A 15,857-nucleotide genomic window follows, 5' to 3' on the forward strand; every position below is an offset into this window, starting at 1 on the left:
CGCAGCTTTCAGGGCGAATTTGTCTAGAAAGCTGTGCACTGTTTTGAAAGCTTGGCTGCAAAAAATCACGCGTGCTTTTCCCAAACAGCTGTTCCGGAAATCAAGAAAAAATAAACAGTTATTAAAAATATATTAGAGAATGCTATAATTAACAAAAAAAAAAATTGGCTGATACAGAAAAAGGCTGTAACTTAAGTTTAAATATATTGTAAGCATCTGACTTAATTTACCCTATAAGAGTATTTGCCTTCAATATTGCGACTAGTATGTATATTTATATTTGTTTGTTACAATTGCTTATCAATCGGAAGAATCAATTTGTACATGTAGTTAAGAATAATATCAAATTTACCCATTAAATTAAAGAAAACATCACCGCCCTGACATTTTATATTTCCTTTCAATTCATTTTCCATTTCAGCTCAAATATAGATATTCCAAATAATACCAAGAGAGAATAAAAATACCAGAAGAATAAAAATAATACCAATAGAATAGTCAGATACCCGTTACTCAGAAAATGAAAATGACAACGCGAAGTTGGGATATAAAATGAGAAAAAATATAAAAATGGTTCGAGTTGTGGGCGTTGTGGGTCAAACGCCGTTATGACCGTTTTGCGAGGAGGGGCGTGTCTAAAGTGTTTTTTATATACCGATAGAAAAATCAAAACAAAAGTGTGGGCTTGGCAGCTTTTGGCTGTTTGTGGGCGTTAGAGAGTGCGTGGCAACATTTGGCTTACGCTGCGTCTATGTCTCTGGAAGCTGCATGAAAATATTAATATTCTAGCTTTTATAGTACCTGAGATCCCGACGTTCATACGGACGGAGTGACAGACCGATGTGGCCAGGTCGACTCGTCTAGTGATCTCGATCAAGAATATATTTACTTTTTATGGTGGGAAACGCTTCCTTCTACCTGTTACATACTTTTCAACGAATCTAGTATTCCCATTTCGCTCTACAAGTAACGGGTATAAAAATGTATAGAGAGAAAGTGGAACCGGAATACATAAATGTAATAAAGATGTGTTTACTTAAAACAAGAATGCTTCATTTATCGTTTCCTTTATTCGAGCAATCTAACCTATGAAATCCTAATTCGATCGGCGATGTTTGAGGAGTAGTTTGGTCTTGATCCTCTGGCGATCCCGAGCGATGATCTCCATGCGGTCCTTTATGTTGGTCTGGAAGAAGATCAGGTGCAGGGTACGACTGGCGGAGCAGAGCTATGAGTTAATTCAAAGAATATAAAGGGAAATGTAGTCAGCTTGTGTTGAGTTTGCAAAGAAGGCCATTTCAAATCAAATATTTATATATAGTAAAATCGCCTCAATTATTCTAAAATACCCGTAGTTTTGTTTTGCTTACTCAAAGTTAAACCAAAAGTCAATGTAAGCAACACTGCAGTCGAGTTATTTGACTATCGTACTATGAAGTACACATTTTGTCACCTTTTACATCTAGAAGAGTCACCAACCCACCTGTTGAAGCAATCGCGCCTTGAGGCGCAAGTTTGCAGGCTCCTCTGCATCCAGGCCATTTTCAAAAGTTTCCAGATGTAGGTTCAACACGAAGATCAGGGTGTCTCTGATGGTTTGGACAATGCGCTGCACTTGCTCGGTAGCAAAAAGCCGGCGGACCAAGAATCCTCGCACACCGGCATTTATACGTGTGGCCGCCCACTGGCGCTCTTCCTGTTTCAGCTCGTCATATTTCTGGCAGGGATTAGAGGCGATATTAAACAGGGAACGAAGGCACTTGCTAGTTGGGTTAGTAAATAGGCTAGCTACTGGTGCTACTGGTCCCTCGATTTTATCGCAGTCTTTGTTAAGGCACTTGCATAACTGACCACCCGAATTGCTAGGGCTTCTTGCGCTGTATATGTTGGGGAAAGGAAATAATAGAATGGGAGTACAGAAAATAGATATTACAGATTATTCCGCCAGGGTTTTCACTTTGTTAGGGATAAAATAACTAATTATTAAGTGATTATGCCAAGAAGCATTTACTCTCAATATAAAACAAAAGAGAATGCTATAGTCGACTTCCCCGACTATCAGATACCTGTTACTCAGTTAGTGTTAATGCGAACGCAAAATTTCATCATTTTTCTGGGATATCGATAGATATTGGGGAATAAAATGAGAAAAAATAAAGAAATTGATTAAAAGTGTGGGCGTTGGAGTGGGCGTGACAAAAAGTTGTTTAGAAAATCGATAGAAATTTACATGAATGAATTACATGAATTATTATGAAAAAATATCCAACAAATATTCTAGCTTTTATAGTTTCTGAGATCTCGACGTTCATACAGACAGACGGATATGGCCAGATCGACTCTGCTTTGATCCTGATCAAGAATATATGTATACACTCTATATGGTCGGAAACGATTCCTTCTGCCTGTAACACTGTTCAACGAATTTAGTATACCCTTTTACTCTACGAGCAACGGGTATAAAAATAAAAGGCCAAAAATAGGAAATCGTAAATGTTTTAGTTAAGTAAAAGCAAAAATCGAATCGAATAGCATAGATTTAAAGTTGGCGAAAAAACAAATAATTTATCGGTTAGATTCGCTTGGAAAACTTACATTGCCCACCCGCTTGGGCGGTGAGGCGTTTTTTGGTGGTGCGTTTCCCCTTTTCGCTATAATGGAGCTATTTTTTCCCGGAGAACTCTTCGGTCGACCTGCTCCACCTGCAGGATTCGCTGGCGATTTCTTCACCTCACGGTCTGCTGCGGTGATTGTTTTTCCTGGACTACTGCCCACAGTTTTCGATCGGCGCCGGACAACTTGGACACTTCGTCTGCTATTGGTTAAGCTGCTGTTCCTGAGGGGCAACGATCGCGGTGTGCTGGGAGCACTGAGCGGCTGCGGTTCCGAGTCGTAGCCCTGTGCTAGTTTCGGACTAAACAACCTCTTGCGAGCGGAAGAAGGCCCCACCATTTGGCACTTGTCTTCCATCGTCTGAAAGTCTTCCATGTCCTGGAAGCTGTGCGGCGTAGCATATGAAAAGGAGGGTAGCGTAGGCGCGGGGGAGAAACGCTGTAGGTCTCCCGTACTGGTGCTTTGCGATATCAGACTGTCAGGATTTTCGGCGCCGGATGAAATATCAATTTCAGCACATAGTTCCTCTATGAGCTGACGCTGCTGATGATCAAACTGGGCCTGCATGCGACGACGTTCCTTCTCCTGGTGAATGACCAATTGATTCATCCGCTCCCGATGGCCACGCAGATAGTTGCGCACTCCCGCCTTGCGGCTGGCTTCCAAAGCGTCCAGCGCCCGTTCTATTATACGCTCCACCTCGCGATCCCGCCTGGAGGAGCTGCTGCCGGCGGTTGTGGTTTTAGTGGCGATGGTGCTCTTGGTTGCGGCGCTAGTGTTGCTATTGTAGCTGTTGTGGCTAATGTTGCTGCTAATGCTCCTTGCACTGCGGTTCACCCGCTTGGCCTGAGACTCGATGGTCTGCCTCTCGAAGTTGGCCAAACTCTGGCTGGGTTTGACAGCCAGGGCCTCCCTTTGCATGTGCTCTACGAGAACCTGGGAGGGCTCGTCTAGTGTGAAACTTCTCGAGCGCTGAAAAACAGCTGGTTCTGCCAGTGGACTGCCGAGCTCCATTGCAGTTGTGTCCTTTGTATCCTGATACTGGTTTTCGGCTACCGCAGGACTTGTGCGCAGGATACACTTATCTTTGGGCAGCAGCTTACCCAGTCCCGACTGCTCGAACTGCAGGATACGATCGGTGATGCGATTATGCCGCCTTGGGGAAGTGTTTTCTATTGATTCCACCAACGGCTGAGGCGTGGGAGGATCCACCTGTATGGTGGGCAACTGTATGCCAAAGACCAGAGTCTGAGGACGAGCCTGGTCCCTTGTGCTGTCATAGATTAACGTCTCTGTCTTCTGCAACTGTGACACACTTCTCCGACTGGCCATGTCGGATCCCGCCGAGTGTCTGGCCAGGCGGTACCGCTCCTCCAGCGTTTTAGCCATCTGTCGGGCCAGCTGCACCTCGCGCCTCTTGGCGCTCGTCATCTGGAACAAAGTAAAAGGGTTACGCCTCAGTAAATGGCACTCCCTGACCAAGAATTTAAATCACCAACGGCGGCAGTATAGGCTGCCCGTCCAAGTGGAACCGAAAAGAGACAGGGTCCATGGAACTAGAGCCACTGCCCTTGGAGGGGGCGCTCCAGATCGATATGGTGGTCGTGGCCGATGGTGTGGTCGCCTCGCTGTGGCTACCTCCCATCTCAACTGCAGCCAGCAGCTGCTCCATTGCCCTGCTTAATTAGAGAAGCATTAGATTGAGCAAAAGCAGTAATTAGTAGCCCGTAAGCAACCGGGATGCATAAAGCCCCAAGACCCACTCACCACGTCGCATCCATTGGTGTTTTGCTACTGGGAATTTTAGTTGGGATGTCGAAATTTCAGGAAGCCTTCTCAAAGCTCAGCTGAATCTAGGTGTTTTGTGAACGTTCATTAAATGCCTGCTATGTTTTAGTTGCCATGAGAGATGACGATGGCAATCGCGAGCCCTCGACTTCCCGCCAAAAATTAGGAAACCCCGGAAGAGTTCATTACATCAATCAAATTATGCCCCGAATCGTTGAGAGCTTTGAATGTTGCTTGGAATTTTTGTACCGCTGACCGCTACCATTTAGAGCCACCGAAAAAGCATTAAATGGGGAAAACATATATTTTCAAACGGCAATTCAAAACTCACACGAAGTCCATGCAGCCCTGAAGTCAGATATCGATAACATGCTGTCACCTCACATTTGAAAGGAGCGGTTGTAGTAAACATTTAAGAAATGCACAGATAAATAGAGCAACAACTTTTCATTTCTTTCACAATTAAAGTTAAGAAAACGGTGGCTTAAATTTGTGTTCAGGAACTTATATTGTGTATTTCGTATGCTTCAAAATCTTGTCAAAATTAAAGAAATATTCTGCGAAAATGTTGCTTTTATTGGTATTTAACAAAGTAATGTGAAACAGCTGGTCGAACCCAACAGTTTAGTAGGTGGTTATCGAAACTGGTGTGGTAAATTGTGGTATTTGATTTGCGCCGGATGGTATTTTCCATCGCCGTGCACGGGGTCACATTAACTGGATGTGTTTTTTATTGCGCTGATTTTTGTTGTGGCGCGATCGAATTTGCTTGGAATTCGGGAGTCAGCATAATATTTTCGAAAGTCTTTTTGGATACCACCAGCTATAGCGAAAAGTAGGCGAGCTCTGTTATAGCTTGTCGATGTATTGTGTTCGTAACTTCTGTTTGCATATGTTAGGTGTGTGTTATCTAGTTACAAAACGATCTAAAATCGTTTTTGCAAAGAACGTGCGGAAAACTGAGTTGTGCTTAAAATGTGAACTATTTGCGGCTTAAATTGCTCCTGATTTCTTTTTTTAAAGTTGCATTTTAGATGCAGTCGTGTGTGTGTGCGTGAGATGGGAGTGCAATTTTTTTTTTGCAACAGTAGGTTTTATCAGTTCTGTTTTTGTTTGAGTGGAATACTAGTAATTTTTACCCCTAACCGTTTTCCTTATCCCTTTCCTTCATAAAAATACGGTAAAAGTGTAAAGGAAAACAAAAACAAAAAGCGCCAAGTTTCGCACATATGTGTGTACATATGCATACATACACTGAGTTTGATGTGTTTCTGTATTGTTTTTTTTTGTGTTTCATTCTGCGACGCAATTGAAAAAGACATCGAAGGCCAAACAACTTGCTTTTTATACGTTTTTGTGTGGCTGTTGTTGCTGCTCAGTTGGGCGTTAGTGTTTGGCTCCGTTCTTATTATTATTATTACAACTTTTCCACGCGCTCCCCTCTCTCTCCCACATGCTTGCCATCGTCCTCTCCCACGCTGCAGTGCTATCTCACTCGCAACCAGCCGGTAAGCCAAGCAGTAAACAACAACAACATCAGCGATGATTGATGCAAAACAAGGGAATAAGTTGATAAAATAAGTATTTCGAGTTAAATGGTTAATCACTGGTGGAAAAGCCGCAGTTCCAATGTCACATTTTCCATGCTGCACTACGCAGTTTTTTTTTGTTCTTAATCGTTTTCCGTTTGTGAAAACAAGTGCGCTTGTGTGAGTGAGACAGGCCCTCAAATGCCAGAAAAACATGACAAAAACATTTTGGTAAATTGTCATGTATCCGAAATATTGCTCATACAACAGTTACATATGAATATTGTTATTTAATTTTCTACGCAGCAGTCGCGCATTTTCAACAAAGAGCAAGCATAGGGATGAAATAAAAGAGGGGAAGGACGAAAGCAAAGATAGCAAACCGATAACAGTTACTCAGAACACACGCACAGCTGACCGAGAACCTGGCCTAACGGTAAAGTGATTGTGTCGTACAACAAGGGAAACTTGACAGCGAAACGGAATCGAAAGTCGCCTAAAATCGCGGAGCAGATTTTGGTGCTACTCTCATACAAAATGTTCCAAGTCCTGCCCCGTCCGTCAAGGTCCACGTTCCACTGCATAGCGGCATCCGTGGTCACAGTCGTCCTAATGGCATGGTAAGTCGAAGTAACAATCCATCCAGAATGTTGTCATTACTTGGTCCAGCTTTCCTCGAAAACTGACCTCGAATCAATAAATGGGAATCTTAAGACCTTACTAAGTCCATATTCATAAAGCCGAGGCGCTATTGTTTTCAATTCAGTAAGGCGGTAATCTTTATAAATAGCGGCAAGTATATGGTTTCACATTAAGGCCTATAAATGCTTTACGCAATTAATTATGTACATTTTAATCGGGTCGTGCGAGTCCGAATTTCTTCCCAGCCAATTCAGTCTCGTTCCCATTGAAAGAAAGCTGCGCAGCAAAGTGAATATTTAAAATATACTGCGTAAAATCATATGGTCGGTGACACAAGACAAGTTGTGGAGCTGTAGGTAGGAAAGAAAGAACCTCTTTGCGTGGCCAATTTCGGGCTGAAAGTTGCAATGTTTTATTTTCGGAATATATGTGCGCACACAAAGATTGTTCCACATATGTAAAAGCGCACCGAAATGAAGCTTATGTGCATGCACATGCCCATCCAAATACAGCTATGGCCAAGACCGTAGAGCACATATTTAAAGAGCGCACGAAATTTGGATTTTAGATTGTGTTTCTTTCTTAAGTTGGTATTTATATTTTATTTTATTGCAACTATTTTTTTTTAATATCCACATCTTGTGCAACTAAACATGATTGCTGTTTATTTATCAGACTGGGCAATTTTTAAAAGTAGTATTATAACTTGTTGTTTTGCGCACTTGTTAAACTGATAAAAAGTGTACCAATTTCCGTTCAATTCCTCTGATTATAAATCAGTTCTATTGATTTAGGCTCCGCTGTACGTTGATGTGTGTATGCCGGCGATCTTTTGTACGTGCTTACACCTTCGTTGTAGCTGACTGAAAGGCCCCGCCCTTCGCCCCGTTGCGCCGTCCTTGCTTTATATAAATACTCACTAGTACATAAAAATGTCACTCCATGCCCATGCACACCGACCACTCCTCCGCCCATTTAGAGCGTTCTGTGTGGCGCAATTAACCAAAACAGAATAAAATGAAATACACAGCATGAATGCACGCGGCCGTTTCACAGATGCAACTCTATACGGCTGATAATTTTGGCTAACGTATTTGCAATATGGATTTGTGTTTGTTAAATTCAGTTAGAGTAAGAGTTAGGATAAGAGTACTCCGAATAAAATTCTACTGTCTGTGCAAATTGTGTTATTATCTTATTTGTTACCATTTGTTACTGTTTCCTGCCACTGTTTGTCTTGCCCAAGCATTTCATATAATAACATACATATTTCTACCAATCTGCCCAACCTATTAACCGTGCTTTTGGACGGATGTCCACTTTTACACATTTAACGCTCTCCGTTTCCGTATCTAAACGCACAATTGCGCTATATTTGCTTTCTGCTTTTTAGACTCTTTACTTGTGCCCCAATAGCTGCTCTCAGCCGCAGTTACTAAACAACAACGATCGGAAGGCAACAATAGCACCAGTGTCATGATATTCCACGAGATCAGTTGAGGGTCTGTCCGAGCCGAAAAACCACTGACCACTCCAAAACTCCCATCAACATCAATCCAAAGTGCGAATTAGCAGAGAAACAGCGAGATAATTAATTAGACGCTTTTCAAGAGCAAAACAAGTCGTCAGCGTTTCGTAGGGCGAGCAAAACAAAAAAAAAACAAACAAACAAACAAACACTAGGGCACAGCAAAGTCAAACGAAAACAAAAACACACGATGGAGCCAGGTGGAATATGATACGATACACACTGGGGAAAATTCAAGTGATGGCTAGTTCAATCTGAAAAAAACCTCCAGTCGATGCCATTTTTTGAATGCAGAAAAAAAAAAACTGATAATGAACATACATGTTTGTATAGTGCTTTTGATAACCCTATTGGGAGTGTACTGCACTTCAAGGCTTTTTTCCCAGTGTATGGAAGATACACTAGGCCATAAATCAACCAATCGTAACACCTGGTTTGGGAGTTCATTTCAAGATGCTGTTAGTTAGAACCAAGCTGTGCTCGAATAATTTATGAGTCAGCTGATATTGTCTGCCCAACTACTGCTACAATGGGCGCTCCTGTTTTGGGTTGGTGGCGCGTAGTTCGATAGCTTCGATAAGAGGCAGAACCTGAATATCCGCAGGGGAGAAACCCCAATCGACGGGGCGATCATTGCCTTCGTCAGCTATCTGGAATTCGTTAAACGTATACTTTTCGTTTTCATTTTGCACAACTTGTTGGCGGCAGCAGTGCGATTCAGTAGTAGAAGCGAGAAACCAAATAAATCATGCTCTCGCTATTAATTTGGTATTTCAATTAAAACGCAACCAACGTTACTGTAAATACATTTTGGGGTTTTTAAAAAATAAGGTCTTATAAACTCCGCAGATTACAATTGCAAGAAATTCTAGAAGTGACTTTACAAATGAGTTCAAATTAATTTTCCATCCGTTGGTATAATAGAGTTAATATATACACACATATTCTCAATAATTATGCTTAACGATCGGAGGCACAAGAGCTGTGAACTGTCGTGCGTTGGCCTTACAGTCTTGATACGCACTGTAGAAGCGTTCTGACGTGAAATTAAACAAAATGTCCGAAAAAACGTTGCTCGGTCAACCGACCAGGTTTGACCACCTTTTGCTTCTTTTTTTGGGATTGGAACTTGGTAAGCTTCTGCTTCCTGCTAGAACATGTTTCGCCACTAGATAGCGGTCATTAATTATTACCCTAAACATTTCCAAACGTAATAGACATCATCGAGTTTTCGGGCTATCTCCGGCAGTAGTTGTCGAGCCTTTGTCTCTTGTTGTTCGGCCTCATCTTTCATAGGCTATGAGTATATCCGCTAAAAGTCTACCACCTCGACGTGCGCTGTGATCTTTCCAGGGCCCGACCGCTGGGCGTGCTATTCCTGGGACTACTTGGCTACTGGATCTACTGGACGCGCTGCAGCTTCCGCGTTGTGCCTACGGACGAGCTGCGCGGCAAGATCAACACCTGGCGGCAGAGGATCGACGACTGGCGCCACAGCAGTCCCAGCATGTTCTGCTTGGCCAGCAGCAGTTGCTTGGGCACCCTCGCAGTGCTCGGTCACCTTATCTCCGGATCCATGCTGGTACTGACCATCCTGGTCGTCTCCGCACTAGTCTCCACCAAGTACACCTTCAAGCTGCTGAAGATCGAGCACAGGGGTGAGTCGCCCTCCTATGTTATAGGTAGAAAGAAGCGTTTCCGACCATATAGTATATATATATTCTTGATCGGGATCAATAGCCGAGTGGATCTGGCCCATGTCCGTCTGTCCGTACGAACGTCTCGATCTTAGGAACTATAAGAGTTAGAATGTTGAGATTAAGCATGCAGCATCCACAGACATATGCGCAGCACAAGTTCTTTTCCAAATGTTGCCACGCCCACTCTAAAGCCCACTAGCCTCCCAAAACTGCCACGCCTACAATTTTGAAGAATGTTTGCATTTTTCTTCGTTTTATTGTTCGTCTTGACAATTTTTAGCGGTATACCAAAAAATCTCTAGGGTCACCCCTCTTCTTACACGAACAACAACAGCCACGCCCAAATTTTTGAACAATTTTTAAATTTTTTCTCTTTTTATTCGACAATTATCAATAGATATCCCAGAAAAATTATTAATTTCGCTAGTGTGAATAGCTGACTAAAGGGTATCTGATAATAGTCGGGGAACTCGACTATAGCATTCTCTCTTGTTATATTTGTTATTTGTTTTATTAAATTAAAAATCAATCTATTAGTACTCACTTAAACCAAACAAAAACGGCAAACTTATTGCGGCATGTTTACAAATATAAACAAATTAAAGAAAAGTAATATTATTTTGTATTGTTATAATAGCTTAAAATTAAATATTTTTTTGTTTCTCCAGACTTTCAGTGGTCGGAGAAGCTGAACTACAACAACTTGGAAGCCGAGGCAGAGGATGAGTTCCTGCCGGATGTGAACGAGTCGAATCTGTTTGTGCTGGAGCGGGCCAGCGATGTGGCCACCATCAGTTCGCCCACCGATGCGAATGACGAGGACGATGACGAGCGCAGCGACGATATACCGGAGGAGCTCCTCATTCCGGATGCAATACCCGAGATTGACGAGCATTCCACAGACGAAGACGATGAACTAGCTCCGCTGGCGCCCAAGAGGCAGGAGAAGTCGCAGCCACGGGAGCAGCTGGCCAAAGAGAGCGAAGATATGAACTTCCGAAAAGGTCACTTCAAGCGTGACTCATCGCTGTCCACCACCTCCTCCTCGTCGGAGGAAAGCCTGTCAAAGGGGCTGCAGTTCCCCGATCACAACACCGTAGATGCCGCTGGTAACCCTCAGTTGCGTCAGATTACCGCTGGCACGGATCCCGCCGGCGAGCTTGTGGCCCTCGCCGTGAAAACGCAGGCTCTGGCGCTCCTGGCGAACAGCGGGAAGCTGCTGCCCAGCCTTGTTTCCGGCCTGGTGCACTGGGGAGCGGGTGGTGCTGCTGCAGTCGGTACCAGCGATGGCACGGATGCAAGTCGAGATCGTGAGCAGCAGCGTATTGTCACCGCCCTGGATTCGTCGGACGAGAGCGATTTTGAGATACTCGAATCGGATGACTTTAAGTAAAGATTGGATCAATCGGCGATCGGCTCGATTTGTCGTATTATAAAGCTAATATCTTAACATACATATGCATACACAAATAGAACTCAACAAATCGACAGACAGACGGCGCCAACGATTGGAATAGTTATATTTTCCCTGGTAGAGATCAGTTATATATTTTGCTACACACTAGTGCTATATATACTAAACTAATCATCCTAAAGTTAAGCCAAAAGTTTTCCCCATTTTTGTTTTTCTGCCTCTTGCTTTGTACATTTTTTTGTTTTATAACCCTATGCTTATTACTATTTTACTTTATGACTTTAGTTTGTATTTGTCCTGTGTGTGTTTATCTACTGACCTCAAACAAAAGAAACAACGAGCGACGGCACGCAACTTGTACATATACCACAGATCCACTTACACTTACCTATATGTATGGGTTTATTTTGATGTCGCTGTGAGGGCGTTAGCTACTTATGAATCCAAATCAAAAGATTGAGGCAGCAGTTAAAAAACCAAAAAGGTGCAAATAAAAAACGCAGACGAAACCATGAAGAGATTTGGTTCGGCGCTGTCTGAAAACGTATTCACCATATAACGTGCACAAATCATTTCAGCGTTATACAAAATTAGAAGACGCTATCCTTTTTCTGGCGACTGCGCTGGCCATCATTGTGCGTTGTACAACATAAATGCAGTAACACACTTTCTTTGTATTCTTAATATTATTTTATAATTTAAATTGCGAAACAAAACTAAATGTGATTTTGTAAAAACAAAAACTGAAATAAAAATCAAAAAGACCTCAAGATCCGATGTCGACTGCCGTCAACTGTCCAAAGAATAACATTCGATTTCAGACTCAGCTTCCTGTTTTTCGTCCTGCTGCTCCAAGTTATGATTCAGCTCTAGATCCTGACCCAATCCTTCCTTTTTGTCTGTGATTTTCGCCTTGGCTCCCTTGCGCATGGGAATCGTGTCCAGAATGGCCGCAGTCCAGTCCTGACCGGCAGCAACTTTGGTCAGCAGCTCAAACACTGGAATAAATAAAAATATATATAAATATATAAACATTTTTCTGACAACATTATGCAAATTCTACCCCTTACCATGGTAGGTGCTCAGCACGGCCCTCGTCTTCATGTCTACGTGCTCGCTGAGTGGGAGGCGAGCGGTGGTCAGCCCCGCCGCCGTGGCCCTCGAGTGGCACAGGCCCTTGAAGTGATTGTGGTCCACTAGGCCCCCGATGACGTAGGTGCAGCCGGGCTGCAGCTTGTCCAGCACCCGATCCGACTCGCAGGTGAGGTATACCATTTGGCTATTCTCGAAAACATCGGTGTGCCCGCGATCGAAGTAGTACTGCACGTGCCAGTTCTCCCAGCCTTCGTTCTTCTTGAATGACTCGTGGATCTGACCGTTGCTCCGGATGCCTGTGAAGTGCAGATTGCCCGGCTGTGGGCTGCGCCGATTAATGGTGTAGATGCGAAGGCACTGCTTAACGCACTTGACGATGTCCCGCTCCTGCATCAGATCGTCGTAGTCCAGATCTATAGCAACCGAGAGGCCAGACTTTCCGCCTTCTGCCACCTGGCGTTTCTTTAGCTCCTTGCGGGAGGGGCCCGTCCGGACGGGCAGACCCAGCTCCTTGGCCTCCCGCCGCTTCTGCTTTTTCTTCTCACGCTCCCGTTCGCGTCGCAGCTTCCGGAGTTCAGCAAACTCCGCCAGCTTGCGCTGCTTCTTAAGCTGATTTTTGCTCATCGGCGTGCCGGGCGTTGTGCCCGGGCAATTGTTCAGGGTACGCATCTCCGGGGCCACCTCCTTGAAAGCCTGTTCCGTCGTATCCATGGATTGACCTTGTTACTAGGTTTAAAAGTTACTTTTTATGTGTTAGGTTACTGCGTCAGCCGTAAATGTAGTGGAATGATTTGGCCACCCTCGTGGATTTAAAAGTTCAATTAGCTACGAAAATCGAATATTGTCAACAGCTGATTTGACAGCGTTTTTAGAGTGCTGCGCCTAACAGCCAGGTGCTGTGGACAACAGCACACTGTTAAGTGGAAGACCCGGTATTCAATCGTAATTTTTAACAATTTTTCGAAATTCTCCTATATAGGATTTTTTAAATTCTTACAGTGTTTATTCACTCCCGTTATTTTCGGTAGAAGTCATTCGCATTGTACAGGGAATTATTTTTTCAACAGTGTTGATTTGTATCTATTTGTTGAATTGTACTATAGTTTATTATTTGTTATTTGCATCAGAGAGCTGCTTGGCTTATCTGTTGAATTGGCCGCTAATACAAATGCTTATATTCGAAGCAAACAACATACATATTTTAATGTTGAGATCGCTTAGTAAGGATTTTTATTTTTCAACAAATTAAGTTTACCCTTCTGATGAACTGATAAAATACATACATATGTATCCCAAGATAAGCCCTTTGGTTTAGAAAAGTTTAAGAAGATTCGTTTCTTCTTATACGATCTAAATCGGTGAAGCCGATATATATTCTTGGTTTTTTAAGACTGGTACTATATTTAAGCAATAGCTATTTTCGAGACTTTTAGGTTATTTAGATTTGAAACAACCCAGCAATTCGTTAGTTGAGAAATACAAATGCTCAAAATTGAAAATTAAAAAGCCTTTTGCTTTTTATGTCTACTATCGCCAGCCCTGTTACTTAACATCCAGTGCTTTTTCTCAGTTATCAAAAACCGATAGGCCGATGACTGCAGCAGGCCAGGAAATCAGAAGATATTTAATAAACTGAATTCAGCCGGCTCTGCGTGGGAACGTGCGTGTAAAATAGTCACCAGGAGAATCGGACGAAGCAACTGGTGAATCTTGAGCCGCTGCTGCCAATAGAAGAGCACACTCTGCGAGGATCAGCCCGGCACGTTGCACATTGCTTAATTTCTGTAGAGGATTGGCCAATCCAGGTTCAACCATGGCAACAGTGGTCTTTCTGTCGCGTCAGCGCTTGCTCGCCTGCTCCTTGCGGCTGTTCAGTGGCGCCCACTCAAGGTGCCTGTCGACAATGTCCGGGACCAGGACAAGTCTGGCAAGTGATTCCTGGCCTTTCGCGAATCGCCGAAACCTGCTTCTGCCCACCGTCAACATCCGCTTCAACCACAAGTCGGCGAACCCGGCGGCGGCTGCACCAGCGCCCGCGGTTAACGACTCGTCGGCCGGCGACAAGGATTTGAAGGCCACCAATACCACTACCTCCAGCGAACTCTTTGGCGAGGCGGCTAACATGGGTTTGTTCGCCAAGTTCAAGCACATGTACAAACAGTACTGGTACGTGCTCATCCCGGTGCATGTGCTCACGTCAGTGGGCTGGTTTGGAGGCTTTTACTACCTGTCAAAGAGGTACGTACCCTACCCCAGAAGCCTCCCGTTCAAACCCTATATAAATCCCTCCTATTGCAGTGGCGTCGATGTGCCCGCTTTGCTTCAGTACGTCCACCTGAGCGAGAACATCATTGAGAAGGTACAGGGCTCTGATATGGGGCACTACGCCATCGCTTATCTGTGCTATAAAGTGGCCACGCCCCTGCGCTACGCCCTTACTCTGGGTAAGCTTTGGAACAGATTATGCTAAAATTTCACAATATCAATTTAAAGTATTTAAAGCATAACTTACTTCATTTCTTAACCGTTTTGCAGGGTGCACCACCCTATCCATTAAGTACCTGGTGCAACACGGCTACATTAAGCCCATGCCCTCGAAAAGCGAGCTAATTAAGATGTACGAGGACAAGAAGGCCACTCGGGCCAGCGCTAAGGCGGACAAGGCAGAGAAGGACGAGAGTAAATGATCCTCGGCCCCGGGCAAAGACATTCCCACTTCGGCGGTGTCGTTGCCTTTGCCACAGTCACGAGATCCTAAACCGCCGCCGCCGCTGCTGCCACTGTCAATGCCCCAAAGGATCGGCGGCCAGCAGCGACCGGCCGCCGGCGAGCAGTTGACCTGTTGTCTTTTTTGTTAAACTGCCGCCGTTCTTGCTGGCACTGGTGCTCAACGAACATAACTCTTGTCCGGAATCACAGTCGATCGCAGAAGCCGCAGCCACCGCACTGAGTTGGAGATGCACACGCCCACCACCACAGTTAAATACCCGTATTCCCTACAATCCCATCCCACGTATTCAGATACACACTCTCGGAGCTCAATATGTACTTTGCTTATAGTTTCTGCTGCAGTTACGAAACCGCGGGACGTCCCCAATAGGAAATCAAATCATATTTCACAAAGAAACCCAAAACAGAGCCGTAGGACGTGGAGTTCAGTAGTAGTTATTTATAGATATATTTTGTAAATGTGAGAATGTTGTCGCAAACAAGAACCTAACTTTTAAATTAAAGTATAAATAAAAAGAAGCAGACTCCTAGTTCTGGGTGTGACCCTAATAGCTCGAAATTGGGTTCAAATTGTTGACATATGTATACTCCGTATAATGAAATGTTAGTTTTATTAATTTAGTTTTGTTACGAACTCTTAATTAGGGTGCCTAATTCTATTTCCGAAGGATTGAATCATATAAATGATGTTATGACACAAGTGATAAGTAAAATCATTTAAAAATATATAAAAACAAAAATATTAAAATATTTTGGTTGTTTTTATTAAGTTATATTATTGCACTTGATTGCAGCCCTGGTCGATAATAAAATCGATG

At 43.7% G+C, this 15,857-nt stretch overlaps 4 protein-coding genes and 1 long non-coding RNA gene across 17 annotated transcripts; 3 read left to right on the forward strand and 2 right to left on the reverse strand.

Annotated features, from left to right (window-relative positions):
- The first annotated feature begins 84 nt into the window (after positions 1–84).
- Positions 85–1,048, forward strand: LOC116802185. The gene is made up of 2 exons (XR_004362554.1): positions 85–264; positions 422–1,048. It is a non-coding gene; the product is annotated as an uncharacterized LOC116802185 (long non-coding RNA).
- A 3-nt stretch (positions 1,049–1,051) lies between these two features.
- Positions 1,052–4,879, reverse strand: LOC6620339. Of its 7 annotated transcripts, none has more exons than XM_032725701.1 (6): positions 4,733–4,879; positions 4,381–4,659; positions 4,109–4,292; positions 2,596–4,044; positions 1,484–1,717; positions 1,052–1,214 (listed from the first exon to the last, which is right to left on the reverse strand). In XM_032725701.1, the coding sequence occupies exons 2-6, from the start codon at positions 4,392–4,394 to the stop codon at positions 1,053–1,055; spliced, it is 2,043 nt and encodes a 680-aa protein (XP_032581592.1). In that variant the 5' UTR covers positions 4,395–4,659; positions 4,733–4,879; the 3' UTR covers position 1,052. The 7 variants fall into 7 exon arrangements, with proteins under 7 accessions (XP_032581592.1, XP_032581594.1, XP_032581595.1 ...); XM_032725703.1 differs by having other exon boundaries at positions 4,109–4,289; positions 4,733–4,878; XM_032725704.1 differs by having other exon boundaries at positions 1,052–1,228; positions 4,733–4,873.
- Positions 4,880–5,133: 254 nt separating this feature from the next.
- Positions 5,134–11,761, forward strand: LOC6620338. 7 transcript variants are annotated; one of them, XM_032725711.1, is made up of 4 exons: positions 5,134–5,272; positions 6,237–6,550; positions 9,454–9,758; positions 10,469–11,761. In XM_032725711.1, the coding sequence occupies exons 2-4, from the start codon at positions 6,468–6,470 to the stop codon at positions 11,191–11,193; spliced, it is 1,113 nt and encodes a 370-aa protein (XP_032581602.1). In that variant the 5' UTR covers positions 5,134–5,272; positions 6,237–6,467; the 3' UTR covers positions 11,194–11,761. The 7 variants fall into 7 exon arrangements, with proteins under 7 accessions (XP_032581602.1, XP_032581599.1, XP_002044546.1 ...); XM_032725708.1 differs by having other exon boundaries at positions 5,143–5,300; XM_002044510.2 differs by having other exon boundaries at positions 5,143–5,300; positions 6,240–6,550.
- A 24-nt stretch (positions 11,762–11,785) lies between these two features.
- LOC6620337 (tRNA methyltransferase 10 homolog A) lies at positions 11,786–13,181 on the reverse strand. Its single transcript, XM_002044509.2, has 2 exons — positions 12,285–13,181; positions 11,786–12,212 (listed from the first exon to the last, which is right to left on the reverse strand). The coding sequence occupies exons 1-2, from the start codon at positions 13,018–13,020 to the stop codon at positions 12,004–12,006; spliced, it is 945 nt and encodes a 314-aa protein (XP_002044545.1). The 5' UTR covers positions 13,021–13,181; the 3' UTR covers positions 11,786–12,003.
- A 692-nt stretch (positions 13,182–13,873) lies between these two features.
- LOC6620335 (uncharacterized protein C18orf19 homolog A) lies at positions 13,874–15,789 on the forward strand. Its single transcript, XM_002044508.2, has 3 exons — positions 13,874–14,547; positions 14,608–14,753; positions 14,845–15,789. Exons 1-3 carry the CDS (start codon positions 14,123–14,125, stop codon positions 14,994–14,996), a joined length of 723 nt encoding a protein of 240 aa, XP_002044544.1. The 5' UTR covers positions 13,874–14,122; the 3' UTR covers positions 14,997–15,789.
- The last annotated feature ends 68 nt before the right edge of the window (positions 15,790–15,857 follow it).

This window comes from Drosophila sechellia, chromosome X (genome assembly GCF_004382195.2).
Source record: "Drosophila sechellia strain sech25 chromosome X, ASM438219v1, whole genome shotgun sequence".
NCBI classification, from domain to species: Eukaryota; Metazoa; Arthropoda; class Insecta; order Diptera; family Drosophilidae; genus Drosophila; species Drosophila sechellia.